General features: G+C 40.0%; 1 protein-coding gene across 1 annotated transcript in view; it reads right to left on the bottom strand.

The window, feature by feature from the left end:
• Positions 1–22,597, bottom strand: part of MATN2 (matrilin 2) — a 61,420-nt gene that overhangs the window by 4,167 nt on the left and 34,656 nt on the right. Inside the window, 8 exon segments of the mRNA XM_010006516.1 lie at positions 3,081–3,233; positions 6,878–7,291; positions 11,342–11,464; positions 14,721–14,843; positions 15,274–15,396; positions 17,836–17,958; positions 21,183–21,305; positions 21,341–21,346. Coding sequence (XP_010004818.1) covers positions 3,081–3,233; positions 6,878–7,291; positions 11,342–11,464; positions 14,721–14,843; positions 15,274–15,396; positions 17,836–17,958; positions 21,183–21,305; positions 21,341–21,346 — 1,188 coding nt within the window.

The following is a 22,597-nucleotide window of genomic DNA, read 5'->3' as shown; positions in this document are numbered from 1 at the left end:
TGTTGATCTAGTGACTTTTGGCAGATGCAGGTTAATATGCAGATGTGCTAAGTTGAACTGTGAAGATGATGAGCCCCTCTTGGTGGGGCTGGAATGATTAAACATGAGGAACACGGAATGAACAGAGATGAGTGGTCGAGTAAGAAGACTGGAGTTCAGTGGGCAGAACTACAATGTTTATGTAGGTTTAAAAGTTTGTGCAGGAACCTGATGGTGGAAGGAACACAGATTTTGGAGAAGAGTTCAGGGCAGAGAGGGGTGGGATGAGATCATGAGGTAAGTAACGAAACAAACTGTGAGGACTCCAGCAGAAGAATGCTCAGTGGGGAACACGGATGGTGATATTTTCAGCACAGGAGGGAAGAAACGGGTAAGACAAACCTTGAGTGTTTGACCCTGGATAAGGACTTGCTCTGGAAATCATTTAAGAGTTGTAGGCTAATGAGGAGGCTGTCTAGGAAGGGCAGAGGACCTGACCTGAAAAGTTTGAGCTTTGGACACTGGACAATAAGTAATTGGGATTCAGAGGTAAGTGGCAGGAAAGGATAGATACACTGGTAGAGTGACCAATGGTCTCCAGTTTGGGATAGTAACTGGGCATTTTGGAAACTTCTCTTCAGGCTTCAGAAACTGGTTGAGGCCCAAAGATTTCTGATCTCAATACCCCTGTAAAGCTGTGAGTAATCAGACAAGTAGCAGATAAAGGCTTTAACCAGTCCCTCGGTGAAGTTGGTGCAGAGAACATAAACAAATTTGTTAGGTAACAATGCTAAAAGCTGGCTGTTTGTTTTTACTATTCTGTTTTGTAAGAAAACCTAAGGATTTCATTAGGAAAAGCATGTGAGAAGGTGTCTTCAAAAAAAGCGGGTCTTCAAAAGCAGTGGCTTACTATTTGCAGCAGTGATAACAATCTGCAATTTGGAAGAACAGAATGTTAACCAGCAGACTGCTGAATACTGTCATCTGATCAGGGCTGGGATCTTGTGACAAAAAATAGTCTGTGACTGTGTAATTGAAGGGTCTCATAATGCACATGCTCAGAACGGGTGAAGACGCAATCCTGACAAGTGTTTAATATGTAGGCATTGCTGTAGCCTCATTAGTGCTTCTTGTCAGATGAGAAATTAACATTAACCAAGGCAATGAATGGGAACCTTCCAGCTGAATCCCTCTTAGTAAGAGGCAAAAGAGGAAACAACTTTTTTTTTTTTTTTTCTACTAGTCATCAAGCATAAATAACAGTAATCAGCAGCTGTTCTATAAGGGTGATGCTTTTTTTTTTTTTTTTCAGAATGAAAGGAAAAAGCCTTACCCCAAAAGAAATTTGGAGGGCTTCTGCTTTACTAGGAAACATACAGACCATCCACAGCTGGGAGATGACAGACTTTGCCAGTGGAGTCTATGAGGTTCAGAGGGTCTCCCACTGCCCTCACAGGCTGGAGCCTCAAAACTCCTCAGCTAAGGACCAAGGCTGGAGTAAAAAAGGAATCACTGTTGTTGCAAAGGAGGGAAATAATTCAGGCTGGAAATCAAAACAGAAGGGGGAACAAAAAAAGAACTTTCAGCTTGTGTAAGAGGCTTGGAGGCAGAATTTCTGGTGGACTGAGTTGATGAACAATAGGTATTCCTGGAGCATCCAGAAAAACAAGGCGGGGTCAGTCCTCAGTTCACAGGTTTGAGACATTGCCTGTTGGTGAGAGAGGACGAGGGCAGAAGCTGAGAGGCACCAGCTCTGCCCAATTACTAGAGACGTAGTCTAGAAACCACCACAAAGGGGCAGGATTGGCTTATTTTTCATATAGTAAGTCATGTAGTTAAAAAAAAACAGTAAAAAATCGTGGTTGCTAAATACTGTGAAGGACACATTTTCATCACCGAGCTCTGGAGTTTGCTAATGAGAGAATTATTATACCAGTTGCCAGATAGTTTTGGCTTTGGCATCTCCCCAAGCTTTTAAGGTGACATGCTGTCATCAGCAGATTATCTCCCTAGTAAGAAAGTTAGTTGAACAGACTTGGTTTCATGTTATCATAGTACTTTGTGTTTCAGAAGTATGGAACTAGGACTTCTTAGGATGGAGAGAAACACAAAGAATATACAACCTAGGAAACATTCTCAGATGCTTTTTTCCAGAGTCTTCCTTCATATCTGTATGAGGAGGAAATGCACTGCTGCTTGCCGGCCAGTTTTACACAGTAACATTATAGAAGAAAATAAAACCTGTTTGCATTTAACTCAAAGAAAACCAATTAAATAAAAGCTAGTGAAAAGGCAATAATCTTGCACGATTCTAGTGCTATGACTGAAATTATTCACATTATTTGATTCAGGTACCACTTTGAATTTACAAATAATACAGAGTCCTGGGAATGTGCGAGTGGGAGAGACGTGCTGTCCTCTCCCTGGCGGAACAGCTTTTGTCCCAGCTCACATTCCCCCTTCCCCTTGCAGAACTTCAGCTGGGAATGTTTATATAGAGGCTGCGTGTGCCAGAGTGAGGAAGGGTGCTTTCTGGAACAAACCTTCTACATTTGTGGAGCAAAACTTGGAGCTTGGGCGTAACTGAGATCCACTTTGTAGATGTAAATGTTTGCTCAATTAATTATTTTTAGTCTTCTCTAAATATGCACAAATCCTGATTATTTGTTTTGCTGTGGTTTAGGTTTTTGCCATGGTCTTAAGAGTAATTTTTTTGTTCTCACTAAGACACTACAAATCCGATTATTTTCCCACATTCCTAATGAGGTAGATCACACTCCTTTGGCAGGGTGGGGTTTGGTGCATGGCTGACTTAACTGCAGGAAAAGAAATGAGGGAGCAATTGAGTTTTCCAGCACAGAGGTGTACATTTTATGAAAACAAAGGAAAGACAAATATTATATACCTCTACCTGGTCATAGATTAACAGTATATATTGCTCACATATTAAAAGGGCAGGAAAATTACCTAGAGTGACTTATGCCTTGCAATGCCTGACACCAGTGACACGTCACCTCTACAAAGTGATATTAGTTGTACGTTTAGGCCTGCAAAAATCCAGAAGCATTCATTCCTTTTTTATCTCAATGAAAGTGGAATACCTTCACAGATTTGGGCTCTTAGATCTTCACTTATGTCCTCCATCGCTGTGAAATCCTCAGCATAGAAAAGATGTTTATATGGTGGCTCAGAAGCAATTTCCAGCAATTCTTCCTCAATTGCTTTTCCTATTCCAATGGCATAGATAATTATACCTAGATTCAGAAGAAATTGCACATAATTATTACAGCAGCAGTACTAAACCCTTGTTCCTCTGTGAAAGGAAAATATGAGCATTAGTCTTTTTAGAGAGAGCACAGGAAATGTATATGCTGTGTGACTTCAAAATTGGTTTTGAGCAGGCTTAATATGGTTTAGTTATTTAGAGATGTGTAGGAACTTACTACTTTGCTGTAATTTAACAGATAAGCTAGAAATTGCAGTTGCGTGGCCACTACTGATAGTAAATTAAGCCAGAAAGAGTACTGCAAAACATCAAAGAGAATCACACAAGTCAGCTCTGCAGCTGCATGGAAAGTTTCTGGTTTATGTAGGTCTTTGTACATAGTGTGTGTGCAATAAAGCTAATTACTGGGTTGATGGGAAAACCTGTTAACTGAGATCAGATCCTTGCACTCTCAGGGACACTGGTGGCCTAGGAGGCACGGTAAAGCCACCCAGACCTAAGAGGGGAAGAACAGGGGAAAGAAATGACCTGTGGGGCTAGGAGAGAAATAGCCTTAAAACAGTAAGTTTGCAGGTGATACAAAGTTGGGAGGAAGTGTTGATTTGTTTGAGGATGGGAAGGCTCTGCAGTGGGATCTGGACAGGCTGGATCAATAGTCCAAGGCCCAATTATATGAGGTTCAACAAGGCCAAGTGCCAGGTCCTGCACTTGGGTCACAACAAGCCCAGGCACCTAGACAGGCTCGGGGAAGAGTGGCTGGAAAGCTGCCCAGAGGAAAAGGACCTGGGGGTGTTGATTGACAGGTGGCTGAATATGAGCCAGCAGTGTGCCCAGGTGACCAAGAAGACCAACAGCATCCTGGCTTGTATCACCAATAGTGTGGCCAGCAGGAAAGGGGAAATGATTGTTCCCCTCTACTCTGTACTGGTGAGACCACACCTCAAATACTGTGTTCAGTTCTGGGCCCCTCACTCCAAGAAGGACACTGAGGTGCTGAGCAAGTCCAGCAAAGGGCAACAAAGCTGGGGAAGGGTCTGGAGAACAAGTCTTGTGAGGAAGGGCTGAGGGAACTGGGGATGTTTAGCCTGGAGAAAAGGAGGCTGAAGGGAGACCTTATAGGTTGGAGCGAGGGTAGCGGTTGGTCTCTTCTCCCTAGTAACAAGCAACAGGACAAAAGGAAGTGGTCTCAAGTTGCACCAGGGGAGGTTTAGATGAGATATTAGAAGAAAATTCTTCAATGAAAGGGCAATTAAACACTGGAATAGGCTGCCCAGTTGAATCACTGTCCCTGGAGGTGTTTAAAAGATGTATAGATGTGGTGCTTAGGAACATGGTTTAAGCACTGGACTTGGTAGAGTTAGGTTAATGGTTGGTAGAGTTAGGTTATGGTTGGACTTGATGATCTTAAAGGACTTTTTCAGCCAGAACATCCCTGTGACTCTGTACCAGGGATGCTTGGAACAAGCATTATTCTAGCAGAGGTGCTAGGGAGGAAAGTAAGGTATATTTGTAGTTTTCCTCACTCTGGAAACAGGGAAGGAGGAAGTGGTTCCCAACCCTCTCATTGGGCAGGTTTTGAACAAGCAATTAATACAAAACATAGTCATCTTCAGCATCTCCTTTTTTAGCAGTTTTTTTTTATTCTTGTGAACATATGATCTGATGCATTTCTCTTTACATCAATTCTAGCTTAGAAAGTATCCACAACTAGTACTAATTTTGTGATTCATAAAACAACTATAAGCTTCATAGTATTTCAAGCTCTTTTATAAGATTCAGGAGCAGAAGTTGCCTTCTCAGCTGGTTGGTTTCAGATAAAACATAGGATGAGGAGGTTTGATATCTATTATCACAGGGTAATACCAGCTACACACTCACTAATTGCAACTCTAACCTTTTTGCTGAAGAATCCTGGGCCTGGTAACATCATAAAATATGTATTTCCCAACTCCTTAACATGAAATGTAAGCATCTCCTTTTTGTCATGAATCTGACTACCATTGCACTTTAGCCAGGAAAGCAAAACATCCACCAGAAGCTGATTCAACTTAATGAATGGACCAGTCATGCTGAGGTCTGTTGCTTTTTAAAGACTTGGAGATACCAGTGATGAAGCATTCAAGGCCAATTTCATATTCAGCATTACTACACTGCCTACACTGTAATTACACAGGGGAAGGATTTGGCTTCTAGCATTACAAGTATGAGTGTAAGCAGTCCAGAGCAGAGGTTTCATTCAGCAAGTAAGCAAGGTTGGCTTGTATACTTTCCCTCTTCAGTCCTGTAAATCTTCCATGTACTTTTCCAGATCTCACTAGTTAGCATATAAATCTTTGGTTTTGTTTTTAAATATTATGATAAATATTTTTAGAACACTTAATTTACATATGCTTGTAATGGCACCCTTGTCAGCACATGCTTTTCTTATATCCTTGGACATTTTCCCCTTCTTACAGAGAGGTATCCATCCTGACCAAAGCTTCACTAATCATGTATCAAGTTATGATTGATACAACAAGTGAATAAAAGATAAAGGATGTGCAGCATCTTCTAAAGTCTGGCTATCTTCTCTGTGTTGTGGGCCATCAGCCATAGTCCTTAAAGCAGTTTCTTATAAAACAAAATGTTTTACAAAGGAAAAAGGAATCCTTTATTTTATCAAAAAGTTCGGCAACCTGTTCCAGCATCTCACCACCCTCACAGGAAAGAACTTTTTCCTAATGTCCAGCCTGAATTTTGCCTCTTTAAGCTTCAGCCCCTTGTCCTCTCACTACACACCCATGTAAAAAGCCCTACCCCAGCATTCTTGTAGGCCCCCTTCAGATACTGGAAAGTTGCTATAAGGAAGAAATGATACTACTACTGCTACTGCTACTGCTACTAAATAAGATACAAGGAAGAAATTCTTTAGTGTGAGGGTGGTCAGACACTGGAAGAAGTTGCCCAGGGAAGTAAGTTGTGACTGCCCCCTCCCTGGAAGTGTTCAAGACCAGGTTGGATGGGGCTTTGAGCAACATGGTCTAATATTAGGTGTCCCTGCCTATGGTGGGGGGTGGCAACTAGATGATCTTTAAAGGTCCCTTCCAACCCAAACCATCCTATGACGATGATGAAACAGAAAGAGAGCACTGCAGCTATATCCTTTTCTAAGAGGACCCACCTTCCTTCCAGAACACCATCAACACTGTAAAATTTGTTAAAATACAAAATATATGTAAATAAACATACAACATAATCAATTATTACCATAGTACTTCTCAGGAGGATAGGTGTCTGTATTTTGAAGAGACAGGTTGGGGTTTTTTTTGTTTTGTTTTCTTATAATTTTTGTTGAAGTTCCTACTGTTCCCAAATTTCTGTATCAAATGTCTGTCCTTAGTGGCTGTGTTCAGGGCACTGCATGGCATGCCATGGGGTAGTACCACTACCTGTGGATGACACAGAAGCCCAGTGGTGTGACACTCATCGTGGCCCTCCCACTATGGGTGACATCTATGCTTGTAGCAAAGCCTCCTGCAAACAGCAAAGATCTGATGTTCTCCTACAGTGGTCACTAGCCACACTGCTATGGCAAATGTTCTCATGATTAGCACGCTCTGTAGCACATCCATGCTATCACCACATCTTATTTCTAGCAGTATTTCAGAATTAGTCAAAACCCTCTTCACTTACCACTTCGCTTTGCTCTCGCAGCCCACTCGGAGACTTCATCTTGGGCTCGTCCGTCCGTAAACACGATGGAGATTCGAGGGACATTTGCTGAAAATGGCCTTGCTCCTTCTGTTTCTGTGAAGCTTCTCTCAAACATTTGCTTCAGAGCCAGTCCTGTCATGGAACCTCGCCCCATGTATTTCATTTGTGATACAGCTTTCTTCATGTCTTTGGCTGAGCTGAACTGCTTCAGTGTAAACTCAGTGCGAACTTCAGTGGAATACTGAAGCAAACCAACTCGAGCAGCTTTGGGTGAAATCTCAAGTGAATCCAAGATTCCTGAGACAAACTGTTTTACAATTTCAAAATTATCCTCCCCGAGACTTTTTGATCCATCAATCACAAACACTAGGTCAACTGGGCCTTCAGTGCATCCTGTGAAATAAGCAGCAGAGTGTGCAGATTATTAAAACATTCCATGAAACTGAAAAAGTGATCTAGACACCCAAGGACCACATAAATTGAGAGGTCATCTAGAGTACCTTGTTCCTGCCTCATCCAACCTTGTCAGTGTGTCTAAATATGTTGTGTGCTGTCTGTATCAAAAGCTGAGGGAGCCTATGACCAAGAGTTTAATAAAAATAAAATCACAGTGAATATTTACTGAGACATAGTGCCTTGCAGAGCCCTAAAACTCTTAAAAATACAGCAACAATCAGCAAATTTTAAGAATGACTGTAAAGTGGAGAAAACTGCATGACTGAAGAATATAGAATCATAGAATGGTTTGAGTTGAAAGGCACCTTAAAGATCATCTAGTTCCAACCCCCCTGCATGTGCAGGGACACCTCCCACTAGACCAGGTTGCTCAGAGCCCCATCCAACCTGGTCTTGAACACTTCCAGGGATGGGGCTTCCACAATTTCCCTGGGCAACCTGTTCCACTCTAACACTAAAGAATCTCATCCTAAGAGTTGCCATAATTTTTTCCAGGGATAGACCAGAATGCTAACTGCATTCATTTAGGTGACCAGCACTGAAAGATGTGGAAGAGAATCACCAGAGCTGCATTTGTGTTGCAGAAGTAGCAAAAAAGTAAAAGTGGTAAAAAGAAATGGGTCAGTGGAGCCTCACCAGGAGTTATTTGGAGTGGCAGGGAACAGTGAGGCAAAAGCTGAAGAGCCTGGTGATGGCTGAGTGAGAAGATTTTAGGTAGCCTGCCCTAGAGTTTAGGATGAGGTTCAAGTCTGGGGACAAAATTCAGACAATGCACATGTTTTTATACCATAAACTTAAACCTCTAGTGCCAGAAAAACTGCAAAAAAAAACCCCTATAGATGAGAGTGTAAATGCTAGAAATGTGCTTGGCTCCTAAATATGGAGCAGAATTGTTCATATAAGTTTTTTTACTTGCATTTCTAACAATCTAGAAGGCTTATGTATTGCTGAAATTAACCTTTTCTGGTTTACACTTTAAAGCTGGGATTTTGTCAGGAGACTGACAGATTTGGAGTTCTCATAATTTTTGGCAAGTGCACACACAAAAATCTGAGCAGTACAAACTGTGCCTCAATGACAAGATGAGAGAACTTGGGTACTAGATGATGTCTTCAAAGCTCAGATTGGTTCTGCAGGGTGGTTTTTCTTTTTATGCTGTAAAGCAATTGCCTCCAGGAGGCACTGACTCGTGTACTTTGTGCAAGGGGTTGGCTGCAGAGATGCTCAGCTCCTATTTAATCAGTGTGACTTCAGGGAGAATTTACCGTACTAAGGAATGTAAGATTTGCCTCTTAGTCTGGACTAAACAAACTTTGATTTCCACTCATCTCTGATGTTCATATAGCAAGAACTGTGCAGCAGAAGTTACTTTTGATTGCAGAAATTGCTGAAGATGTCTGTTATCAAGTCAGTGTAGGAGTAAGGATTTTCCAGCTTTAAAACTTGGGCTTTTCTTCTTAGACAATACGTCTATTTTAAAACTGCTGTCCAAGAATTCCTTTCTGCAGCCATCTGAGGAAAAGATGTTTCACACATACTAAGGTGATGGAAATGCAATTTATGTGGGTATCAGAACCACCTTTATGGAAGTCAGGACAAGGCACCAGTTAATGGTGAATGGTTTTAGTTAGGATTGAGGTCAGCCATGAACATGTTAGCATTCTTTTGGAAATAATAGCCTCTGCAGCTAAGGCATCCATTTTTGCAGAATAAATGTTTCCACTGAGTTTTAGTAGAAGAATTTCTCCTCCAAGTATCAAGGGGTGATGTGATACATGGATGTCGTACTCTAAGCGTGTCGTGTTAGAAAATGAGCAAATAGAATTAAGGATATTTTAAAATGAAGTATATCAAGATTAAAGCTCCACAGTATATATTAATCTGATTAAAGTGCACATTCCTTGATAATAAGATTTCACTTTGGCTTTTTTCCTGGTGTTTGGTAAGAATTGTTATCATACTTGATGCTGTACCAAAACAACTGTTCCGCTTTGTTAGTTTTTTTTGCTTGCAAGAGCATCAAGTTAATTGTTCAAGACACTTTCCATCACCCTCACTAATGCTTTGAGCTTTTAAATAATGTATCATTATTGAAGTGAGGCATGTTTTGAAGAGAGGTCAGGTCATTTTAGAAATTAAAGAAACAAATGCTTTCTAAATAAAATGTACCTACTTCTGCATGTTTTCTGATCATCTTTTAGAACATATCCCTCCTGGCATCTGCAGATATATGAATCATCATTATTAACACACATATGTTCACAACCATGGACAACTGATTTGCAGACATCTTTACCTAGAAAAAAAAAATATAAATTTAACATATTTATAAATTCAAGGACTGCAAACGTGATATTTGAAGAATGTCTGACAAAGGAGTTAACATTTCTGTTCATTTATGCAGCAACACGAGAGAAGAGCGGCCGACAGACACACTTAGCTACTTACTTCGACATGTTTTCCCATCTTGTCTCAGGACAAAACCTTCATGGCACTGACAGCTGTAGGAGCTGTTACTGTTAATGCACACATGCTCACAGCCATGGTCGATGGATTTACACAGGTCTTTACCTGAGAATTGTTAGGAGAATTTCCTTATTAGACCATTTCTCAAACGCAACATGTGTGAACAAGCTTTGAGTGAGATTAAGTCTGTTATTTCTTTTATGCCTTAAAAGATATATTCCCCATAAAGTTTCAGCTACTCACTCCTGCACGTTTTCCTGTCTCGCCTCAATATAAATCCCTTGTGACACTGACAGGTGTATGAATCGCCAGTTGGAACACAGACATGTTCACAACCATGGTTGACTGTTTTGCAGATATTTTTACCTTGGAATAATGAAAATTATATTTAGCACAGTTAACTAGGTAAATAACTTCTACAAAATGTAAAATGTAAAAATCAAGGCAATAATCTTCCATTTAGGGAGCTCACTTCCATTAAGTGGCTTCTGTACTCAAGACAAATATAACACTGCTGTTGCATAGTGTATTACATTAACAGATCAGCAAGAAAAAACAAAGATTAAAAACTTACTTCTACAAGTTTTCCCATCTTCCCTCAGTATGAAGTCTTCATCACACTTGCAGATATAGGAATCATTGGTATTAACACAAGTATGTTCACATCCATGGTCAACTGAGTTGCAAGCATCTTTATCTGAGAAGAGTGGGTGGAGATGACAAAATCACAGAATATTAGGGGTTTGAAAGGGACCTCCGAAGATCATCGAGTCCAACCCACCTGCCAGAGCAGGACCAAAACCAAAACCACAACTAGGGCAGATCACTCAGAAAGGCATCCAGACAGGTCTCAAAAGTCTCCAGAGTAGGAGACTCCACAGCCTCTCTGGGCAGCCTGTTTCAGTGCTCTGCCACCATCACAGTGAAGAAGTTTTTCCTCATGTTGAGGTGGAACTTACTGTGCTCTAGTTTGAATCCACTGTCCCTCGTCCTGTCACAGGGCACAAGTGAAAAGAGGTTGTCCCTGCCTTCTTGATGCCCAGCCCTCATGTATTATAAACATTAACTAGATCCCCCCTCAGTCTTCTCCCTAGACTGAAAAGCCTCAGGTCTCTTAGACTTTCCTCCTAAGGCAGGTGTTCCAGTCCTTTAATCGTGGTGAGGTGATGTTTGTTAGGGAGACACAGTATATTTTATTTACCAGCTCAAGTAATTAGAAATCACAAACATACACATTTGCAAACACTCACAGCCACAAAACTTAAAAGCCTCAAATAAAAACATTTTTTTGTAGCTCAGGCTACTCACATCTACATGTCTTTCCATCCTCCTTCAGTATGAATTTTTCATGACACTTGCAAATGTAGGAATCTTCAGTATTCACACAAACTTGCTCACAGCCATGTTTGACTGAATTGCAAAGATCCTTGTCTGCAAACAGAAGAGTTGGTAGTCAACATACATCAGCAGAGGGCTTGATTATATGTGTAATTCATTAAGTTAAGTTCTCATGCTACTTACTTCTGCAGGTTTTCCCATCTTCTCTCAGTAGGAATCCATCATGGCATTTGCAGATATACGAATCACCAGTATTAACACAAACATGTTCACAGCCATGGTTGACTGATTTGCAAAGATCTTTATCTGAAAACAGAGGACAGCTCTTACTGGTTAATGCAGTTTTACACAAGCATGAGTGCAGATAAAAAGTATGCTGATAAATATTAGACTACTTACTTCTGCATGTTTTTCCATCTTCTCTTAGCAGAAATCCCTCCTGACACTTACAAACAAATGAATCACCATCATTAACACAAGCATGTTCACAGCCATGGTTGACAGATTTGCAAATATCCTTGCCTGGGAATATTTACATAATATTTAATGTAGTTTGCTAGTTAAACTTTTTTTTATAAATACAAAGGCTGTGGGGCTAATCCCACAAGCAAAGAAAGATGGAAACCTGCAAACTGAAAGCAAATCTCTGGCTAGTTAAATGATGAGCAGCTTAGCTGCCATGGAGCATGAGTTCTTTACCATCTGAGCAGAATTATATGGTTTGGAAGGCCTCCCACTGACAAGAAATCATTCCAGGATTAATCTGACCAAATTAGGGAGGACGACTTCACATTAAGAGAAGTAAGGGTAAAAGAAGGGAGTAATTTAGTATAGTCATTTAGCACAAATTCAGGCTGGTAAAAATAAAATTAAACAAAACTTTGCAGGACAAGAAGCAAAATATTTATTTAATGACTTTACATCAATGCCAAGATCCTGCATAAGCAAACCCAGAAGAATAGGAACTACTCCTTTAAGATGATAAATAAAATCCAACTAGTATTTCTGAAAATTGATGGAAGTATTTGAATGACTGCAATGTTAAAATCAGTTGCTTAAAACCTCTTCAAGAAGAACAGATGGGGAGAAAATATGGAAGGAAATGGAACCAGCTATCAGCATTCCCCATTTCTTTTTCACTGCAACACAAAAGAAATTCTCAATTGTTAATGTAAATGTTAACCTTCACATAGAAAGTAGAATGTAACTGACAGCCAAGTTCAGATTGACTCTTCATCAAAATACTTAGGTTTAATATGTAGGGAAGGAAAACTCATGTCTTTATAAGAATGTCAGTCTGAGCCAAATTACTTGGAGGTCTCATGCTGCCAATACCAAAGACTACTAGAGAGGACAACCTTCTAAGTCAACAAGCATTATATTTAAGACATGGCAATCTAAACTAGATCCCATTATAGCAGATAAAAGAAGAATTTATCATGTAAGTAAAATTTAGCATCTGCTTATACAGAGCTGTGAGCAACTCAGACACATTTGTTGTGTACAAACAGAATCAAATACAAACCAGCAGCAGACATGGCTATTATTTCAGAAGGATGAATTTCACATAGCTGAAAGCAAATATGAACCACATTCTTCTGGGATGGGGGAGAGAGTAGTAAAAAATAATAAAATAAGTGAATGATTGCAGTATTTAAGGTTATTTTAATAGATAGCTCTCAATAACAGTCCCATAACCTAAATAGAATGCCAGAATGGTTAAAAAAACAACCTCTGTCAGAAACTGAAGTTGAAAACAGTTAAAGAATTTGAATAATGATTGAAAGAAAGGAACATACACAGTATTTTCTGAACATAAAAACATTAGGAATTTGAAACCACTGAAATAAGATGATAATAAAATAAAGGACAGTATTAGTAAGTTATGTAGGCTATTACAAAAAAAGGCATTATAACAATGTATTGTTCATTAATAGATACAAATGCTAGAATTGCCAATTTTCATGCAGAAACATAAAAAAAAATTAGTGTATTTGCATCTGAGCTTATGAGATAGGCTACTGTTGATATTGTCGGGACGAAGAGTTTGATCAGCTGAGAAACAGGTCACCTATTGAAAACACACACTTTTAAACTATAACTCCAGGTAAATTGCAGGGAAGACTTGCAGAAAGAGCTGGCTGAGAAACACCTTGAATGCTTAGTGTTATTTTTCAGTAATTCCTAGAACTCCAAGGAAGCCCCAAAACACTGTGCTGTTTCCATCCCCAGTGGATGCACCCACACTGAAAAAATACTATTGTTCTAGTACTTGAAAAGGATGAGTAGTTAATTGTGAGCCTGTCAGCTTGACATTGATCCACATTAAAATAATGGAATAGATAATGTGGAACTTGATTCAGAGTAAAATCAAAAAAAGAAAATGAATATCAATCAACCCGGTGTTATGGAAAAATAGATCCTGGAAAACTAAATACCTTTTTTAATTGCTTATAAGGTTCATAAAGCTCATGCTGTTCATACAATGAAGCATTTAGTAAGGCAGCAGTCTTGGTATTTATTTTGTTCAAGAAAACAGAATCAACATGATACAGATTAACACTGGCTAGAGAGGTATTTGGAATAAATTGTAAATTGGGCAACATCAAGTTGCTTTCTTTCTAAGAATTTGCCCTGCTCCTCTAAGACTTGATATTTTTACGAACACCTCAAAATAAAATACTGATGAAGTTCGGCGGTTACTCCAGTTTTGAAAGTAAATAAAAATAGAGAAGCTGCTGATAAAACAAGACATTAATCTTTCTGCAAGCTGGATAACAGCAAATCATATGCATATTAAAATAGCCAGAACTAAGCTTATACATTTAGAAAATGAGGGCTATACTTACAGGATGTGGGACACCTGTGTGACTGAGAGTCTGAAACAGCTTCTGATATGGTAGATAACTAACTGCACACAAGCAGTAGCAGAATATTTTGGTCACAGACTAATGATATCTTTGGTTATGAAAAAAAAATAGATTAAAAAAAAGATAAATGGGAAAAAGATGTGGGTAGATTCAAATAAGAATTAGGTATGTTATAGTTCCTCTACACAGACCCTGCTGTGTCTCAATTAGAAGACTGTTGTGCTGCCACAAGGATACTGATAAAATAGCGAAGGTTTTTAGGGGAGCAAGAAGAGACTTGTAAAAATATTAGAAAACAGATGAGGGAGTTTCATCTGCTTATCATTTACACAAGAACATGCTAAAACATTAAGTTAAGAAACAGGTTAAGTCATGACCGGCTTGAATATACACAGAACAACACAGTGACAATTAGAACTTCAATCCATCAAAGTAAAATGAAGTTACATCCTATGCTCAAGATTAAAACTCAGCATACTCAATCTAGAAATGAAGTTCACATTTTAAAAGCTACATTCAAATCTTAAAATTGGCTGATTTTCTCCAATGTGTTTTTAGTTTAAACAATAACTAATTCATAGATGTTTCATGATCTACAGAGAACAATTTAAGATTCTGACCACTACAAATCAGTGAATAGTCTCCTTATAAAAGGAAAATGAAATATATTCTTTTATTGATAAGCTACTTACTTCGGCATGTTTTCCCATCTTGCCTTAGTACAAATCCATCATAGCATTGGCAAGTGTATGAATCTTCATTATTAACACAAAGATGTTCACAGCCATGATTGACTGATTTGCAGATGTCCTTATCTAGGAATAATTTAGTTTTTATTTACTACAGTTTGAAGAATGACAACATTTCCAAAACTTTAAAGACTAAAAGTAATAAGCTCCTAGTACATAAAGAATTTATCCTCCTTTTTCTTAGGCAAATGCCCCATTAGAAGACCTATCTCTAACACAGTATGTTTCTTCAGTAGACCTCTGAGTGCAAAAAATACAGTAACACAGAATAACTTACTTTTACAGGTTTTCTTATCTTCCCTCAATATAAAGCCCTCATAGCACTGGCAAACGTATGAACTATCAGTATTCACACAAACATGCTCACAGCCATGGTCAAGAGAATTGCAAACATCTTTATCTGGAAAAAAAAAAAATAAGGTTGCCAGTATTTAACATGTGTCTACAAATGCACAGATTATGAAGAAAATCTTCTATTAAAGATAAGGATACTTACTTCTACATGTTTTTCCATCTTCCCTTAGTGCAAATCCCTCATAACACTGGCAAACGTATGACTCATCAGCATTAACACAAACATGGTCACAGCCATGGTCAACTGAACTGCAAATGTCTTTATCTGAGAATAGTTGATGATATTTGATTAAAACATATCTACAGCAAATATATCATACAGGGAGAAGCAGTAGCTTTTATTAGGTCTGCTGATACCACCGGAAGAAATGGGCAAAAATTTAGGCAACAAACACTTCTAACCCTTCATACCCGAAAACTTGCCTTTTTTTTGTCTCCAGTCATATTGGTTTAGCTAAGTCATATTGGTTTGGCTATTAAAACACACTATTTCTGTCCACAGAGTCTCTTACAAGCTTCTGGCAAGTATAACAATACAACTCCTATAATATAACAGTAAATGGGTGGTGTTGTATTTGTTAGAACACTTCCAAAAATCTACATCCTGCAGATAAAAGTGTATGAATAATTATTAGAGTACTTACTTCTGCATGTTTTCCCATCTTCTCTCAGCAGAAAACCCTCATGACACTTGCAAACATACGAGTCCCCTTCATTAACACAAATATGCTCACAGCCATGGCTGACTGATTTGCAGATGTCCCGTCCTGGGAATGATTGATACAAATATAGGTTTCACATGAAAACATGTTAAAACAATGTAGACATTAAAAGGAAGGCTTCTTCTTTTCCAGTAAGAGGTGAAAAAAACCCTTTCTTTCCTTGCCTGGTGCACATGCAAAAATGCTCAACAGACACTGGTCACTCACTTCTGCACGTCTTGCCATCTTCTCTCAATACAAATCCCTCACGACACTTGCAGATGTAGGAATTGTCAGCACTAACACAAATGTGCTCACAGCCATGGCTGACTGATTTGCAGATATTTTTGCCTGAGAATAACAGAATAGGTAAAAAAATGTGTTAGTTAAGGGCAAGATGTTTAAAGTCTTACAATTCCCAGCTATGGAATGTTTTTGTACTTGCTAGTATACCAGACTGAATCCTGCAAATCATTCATAGCACCTCCTGTCTTTTTTTGTTGTTGTTGTTGTAACAGAAAGGTGCATCTTTGACCTGCTAATTTTACAACCTTACTACTAAGGAAAAGTGCATTGTTCCAGTTCTACAGTTTGTAGAATTTTACATGGGCCTAGCATGCAGATTAGTGACCCACAGGTATTTCCAAAGGCACCTAAATCCCACATCCAAATTTCAAATAAACTTTCTGGTGAGAAACAGATCTTTCCATCATCATCATTTTATCTTCAGTAATGAACATTCTCAAACCTGAAATAGTTTTGTTGGTTTTTTTCCTATGTGCTTAAGTTCAGAAGGTGTTTGTCATTTTTATCTAAAGTAGGAGTACAAAAATATATGTAGCATTTAAGCACAGCAAGAAAGACAAATTAAATTACCCTGCCATGAAATTCTGCAAAATTGACAGCTATAATTGGTAATGCAGAAGTTCAGTGGGCATTTCTGATACAGAATTGAGAAACAATTAATATTTTAAAATAAAATAAAATCTATTAATCAATGATAGATAAACTATCATCTTGCTTTCACTTCCTTCCCCACACCCTTTATTTTTACTGCAAGGACAGAATAGAACAGAATCTTTCAGCTGGAAAGGACCTACAGCGATCATCTAGTCCAACTGCCTGACACTTCAGGGCTGACAAAAAGCTAAAGCATGTTGTTAAGGGTAATGTTCAAATGTCTCTTGAACCTTGACATGCCTAGGACATCAACCACCTCTTTAGGAAGTCTATTCCAGTGTTTGACCACCTCTCAGTAAAGAAATACCTCCTAATGTCAAGTGTGAATCTCCCTGGGTGCAGTTTTGAACTACCCCCATGTGTCCTATCACTGGATACCAGGGAGAAGAGCTCAGCACCTCCTGCTCCACATTCCCTGCTCAGGAAGCTGTAGAGAGCAATGAGGTTGCCCCTCAGGCTCCTTTTCTCCAAACTAGACACAACCAAAGTCCTCAGCTGTTCCTCACAGGTTACTCCTTCCAGCCCTTTCACCAGCTTTGTTGCCCTCCTCTGGATGCATTCAAGGACCTTCACATCTTTCTGAAAGGGTGGGGCCCAGAGTTACACACAGAGCTCAAGGTAAGGCTGCACCAATGCAGAACACAGCAGGATAATCACCTTTTGTGCCTGGCTGGTCATGCTGTGTTTGATGCCCCCAGGATGCAGTTTGTCCTCGTGGCTGCCAGGGCACATGGCTAGCTCAGTTGAGCCTGCTGCCAACCAGCACCCCTGGATCCATTTCTGCAGGGCTGCTCTCCAGCCACTCCTCTCCCCATTTATAGTTGTGCCTGGTGTTACTACATCCCAGGTGCAGAATCCAGCATTTGGACTTGTTACATTTCATCCAATTAATCATTGTCCAATGCCCCAACCTGACTAGATCCCTCTGGACTTCTACAGGGACAGAACATTTCACTTGCTTTTAGGCAATCAAATCCTACCTTACAGATTTTTTCTATGTGCGTAACAAAAATTTAGCTCTGAGTTGCTGGGCAGCAACTTACGTTTACAAGTTTTCCCATCGTTCCGAAGCCGGTATCCCTCAAAGCACTGGCAAGTGTAAGATCTGTCGCCATTTACACATAAATGTTCACAGCCATGATCACTCAAAGCACAATAGTCAACTCCTGTAGGAGCAATTGATGTTATTAAAAAAAAGGTAACAAATAGTGAATTTGTTATTTGCCTCTCTAGAATTTGCATGACATATAAGCAAGTAAATGTGAATACACTGAACTGCTTAAACAATAACCCAGTACTTTATCTGGTAGCATAGACACCACTTCAACAAACTGTAAGAGGGCCTGTGGTGTATTTCTCAATGGTTGATTTAAGCGGAGTTGAGAAATCATAATTTCCCATGCTCAACATAACTCAACAGCCTCCACATCTCATTCACAAAAGGAATTTAAAAAACAAAAAACCAACCAGTAATTTTATATAAAGCAGCTGGCAAAGACAAAAAAGTTACTCTGTAAACATTCTGCTTCAAATACAGCCCCGAAATGGCTGATGTGGAGGTGGCCATCCCCAGAACTCACTTGTGTGCCTGACCCAGCTGCAAGCAGAAAACCTCCCCAGGGACCTCAGTAGGCTTTGGATTAGATGCAAAGAATTGCAAATGACAAGTGCTGTTAAATATGGTCCATTTTTCATCTCAGGTTTCCTAAGTGTTTCTTCTCTGTCATACAAAGACCCCTGGGATCCTGCAGGCAGCACTTGCTATTGGCTACACACAGAGTGTCACTCATTTATTATTTTTGTTTAATTAGTTGCCAGAATAGAAATCTGTTTACCATTCAGGTGTTCCCACAGCTGTCTTAAAGTACTTGTGCCTGTGCATATGACACTATAATTGTAATTCCCAGATATTTTCCCTTTTGGAGTGGTATATGCTAAATGCCAATGACTTCCATTCAACTGCTCATTGAGGAAACCACAGAGTGCCAAAACTCTTTTCATGATACCCTAAAAATGTCCACCAGGTTTTAACAACTCAATCTGGAGCTCAGGAATACGAAAAATCTCTTTCCTAAATCTGCATGAGGAGAGGGTATGCTGATAAGAAGAGGAGCTCTTAAAACAGGCTCAGCTTCACTGAACAGAGGGATTCCAGAAGTCACAGCAGTGATTAATGCTGCTGATAGGTATCCAAGTACAGCTAGGATAGCTATGCAGGATATTAAGATGGCTGAGGTTCTCAATGACTTCATTCCATCAGTCTTCTATGGCAAGTGCTCCAGTGCCATTGCAGCAGGTGAAAGCAGGGACTGGGAGAAGGACTCCCAGTATAAGAACAGGTTCATGACCACCTAAAGAACCTGAAGGTGCACAAGTCTATGGGACCTGATGGGGTCCATTCATGGGCCTTGAGGGAGCTGGCAGATGCAGCTATTAAGCCTCTGTCCATCATATTTGAGAGGTCATGGTGTCCTGGTGAAGTTCCCACCAATTGGAAAAGAGGTGACATAGCCCCTACTTTTAAAAATGGGAGAAAGGAAGACCCAGGGAACTACAAGCCACTCAGTCTCAGTTCTGTGCCTGGCAAGGTCATGGAAAAGATCCTCCTGGAAAATCTACTGAGGCACATGGAAAATGAGGAAGTGATTTGTGACAGCCAACATGGCTTCACTAAGGGCAAGTCATGCCTGACCAATCTGGTGGCCTTCTGCAACAAGGCTACAGAGATGGTGGATGGTGGCAGAGCAACTGACTTATCTACCTGGGTTTGTGCAAGGCCTTTGACACTCTCCCACATGACATCCTGGTCTCCAAACTGACAAGGCATGGATTTGACAGATGGACCACTTGGTGGATAAGTACTTGGCTGGATGGCTGCACCCAGAAAGTTGTGGTCAATGGCTCAATGTCCAAATGGAGGCAGGTGACAAGTGGTGTCCCTCAGGGGTCAGTACTGGGACTAGTGCTGTTCAACATCTTTGTTGGAGACATGGACAGTGGGATTGAGTGTATCCTCAGCAAGTTTGCTGATGATACCAAACTGTGTGGCGTGGTTCACACCCAAGAGGGAAGGGATGCCATCCAGAGGGACCTTGACAGGCTGGAGAGGTGGCCAGTGCCAACCTCATCAAGTTCAACAAGGCCAAGTGCAAGGTCCTGCACCTGGGTCAGCACAACCCCAGGCACAAATACAGGCTGGGGGGAGAATGGCTGGAGAGCAGCCCTGAGGAGAAGGACTTGGGGGTGGTAGGTGATGAGAAGCTCAACATGAGCCACCAGTGTGTGCTGGAGCCCAGAGAGCAACTGCATCCTGGGCTGCATCAAAAGAAGTGTGGCCAGCAGGGCCAGGGAGGTGATTCTGCCCCTCTACTCTGGTGAGATCCCACCTGGAATACTGCGTACAGTTCTGGGGCCCTCAGCACAAGAAAGATATAGACCTGTTGGAGAGGGTCCAGAGAAGGGCCATGAAGATGACCAAAGGCCTGGAGCACCTCTGCTATGAAGACAGGCTGAGAGAGTTGGGGCTGTTCAGCTGGAGAAGAAAAGGCTCCAGGGAGACCTTATAGCACCTTTCAGTACTTGAAAGGGACCTACAGGAAAACTGGGGAGGGGCTTTTCATCAGAGAGGGAAGTGATAGGACAAGGGGTAATGGTTTTAAACTGAGAGAGGGGAGATTTAGGTTAGATATAAGGAAGAAATTCTTCACCATGAGGGAAGGCACGGGAATAGGTTGCACAGGGAGGTTGTGGAAGCACTCAGATTCCTCCTGTTTAAGGCCAGGTTGGACAAGGGCTTGTGCAGCCTGGTCTCGTGTGAGGTGTCCCTGCTCATAGCAGGGAGGTTGGAATCTGATGATCTTCAAGGTCCCTTCCAACCTTAACCATTCTATGATTTTATGATTATTTTTCCAGTGAAGGAGACAATTTGTGAAACTGCAGTGATTCTCAATGATCATTAGATTTATAAAGGATGGAGTGCTGTCAAGACAATTTTTGTTCACTCATTAAAGGTTTGCAAGCAAAATGTAAATCTCAGTGTGGGACTCTCATCTCCTCCTGCCCCTGGTAAGTGATGAAGTTTGCCTGGAGGACACTGCTGTCAAGATGACCTGTCAGTCAGACACAATACTCATGTGACTAAAAAACTGTCCTCAATGGCTGGGAATGAACAGATCTTCCAAACCTTTTCTGAATATGTGAGAGTTTAGTTATCTTGACAAGTATCCTCTTGTAAATTCTTTTTCTGCTTTTTTTTTCCTTTCAAATAATTTTTAAAAAAATATCAAAACGCAGACTGTAAGAATAAATTGAAGGTGTGTCCTCTTCCCTGTATGAAAACAGAAACCTTTCCCAGGTGAGCAGAGATCAAAGAGCTTCTCAGAAGACTTACGTGTGCAGGTTTTCAGGTCCTCATTGATGACAAACCCTTCAGAGCACTGACAGATGTAGGAGTCACCAGTATTTAGGCACAGCTGCTCACAGCCATGATTGCTTTCAGCACAGTGATCCACTCCTGTTGATTTGTGTTAATAATTGAAGAAATCACACTGGAACCTTGGATCCATACATTATATTCCTACACTTAGTACACAATGCATTTGCAGAGCCGGTAGAAAAGATCAGTACAGCCTTTTATCTACGCTCATTTTTTACTCTATTTGAGTAACCTGAGTTAATTAACAACACCTAAGTGAAATGAATACAACAACCCCAGTTGGCAGATGACAAACTTGATAAAGTGTAGATCTTCCCTTGCCAAAAATCACAAAAGGAAACCAACGCAAAGTGGAGTGAAGGGAGAACCTTTAACTTCCACTTGGTTTTACCACAGATTCATGCTTTCTTTCTTGAAAAGCAGGAGTCTCTCTGCTGTTCACCATAAAATTTCTCAGAGAGACAGCATGAATATCAGTAACTCTTGAAATAGAAATTATGGCTTTCAGTTTATTTCATAAACAGTAAATTCTTTTTCAACAGGATGAGAAATCACCAAATTAAAACTTGTACCTGCCAACAGGTTCAAGCAGTTAAAGCCTAGTGGGGGACAGATACAAACTGTGAGTGTGAGAGTGTCTTAATGTGATCCTTTTCTTTGATTTTCCTATTCCTATTCCAAGTAAAATAAAAGGGAGTATTTTTTAGTCTTGTATGCAACTGCTTGTGTGAAAGATGAAGGGTAAGGAAAGGGAGAGAGAGGTGTGAATTTGGTTTAAAAATGATACTGTCTCCTAGAATGGACAGCAAAGCAGTAGTGTGAGATACGTGTGCTTGCAGGTGTACTGTGTAACCTGCTGACTCTGTAAGTACAGAAAAAGCACATTTTAGGAAAAAATCTTTATACTGAACTTCCTCATAATATTTTATTGCCAAGTTGCTAATGGCTATTTTTAGTTACATTGGCCCAAATTACTTTAGTTTAACTTGATCAAAAGTAGTGGAGTTCCCTCAGACACAAACACAGTCTTCTATGTCTCTATTTGCAAATCTTTTACAGATGTGAACAGGCATGTCCGAAGCTATTTGTTTACATTAAAAAAAATAAATAAATCTGTACTTAATGTAAAATTACTTTGTTCTAAATATTGCTTTTATTAGTTTATTTAACTAAGCAACGAGTTTGCAGTAATTGATCCAGATTTACCCTTACACATAGACAGAGATAATATTGGCTTGAACAAGTGAAGCTGAGGTGTCAGTTTTTACTAGCTAAAGCAAGTTCCAGCTGGAACATTCTCATTTTTCCAAGAATTTACATCATTATGAAGAGGCTTGTGTAACTTCTCAGAGCACACAAAAACTGTGGAA

Source organism: Chaetura pelagica, unplaced genomic scaffold, assembly GCF_000747805.2.
Source record: "Chaetura pelagica isolate M959 unplaced genomic scaffold, ChaPel_1.0 scaffold76, whole genome shotgun sequence".
NCBI classification, from domain to species: domain Eukaryota; kingdom Metazoa; phylum Chordata; class Aves; order Apodiformes; family Apodidae; genus Chaetura; species Chaetura pelagica.
Note: the sequence above shows the minus strand (reverse complement) of the source record. Positions and strands in the feature narration are given on the sequence as shown.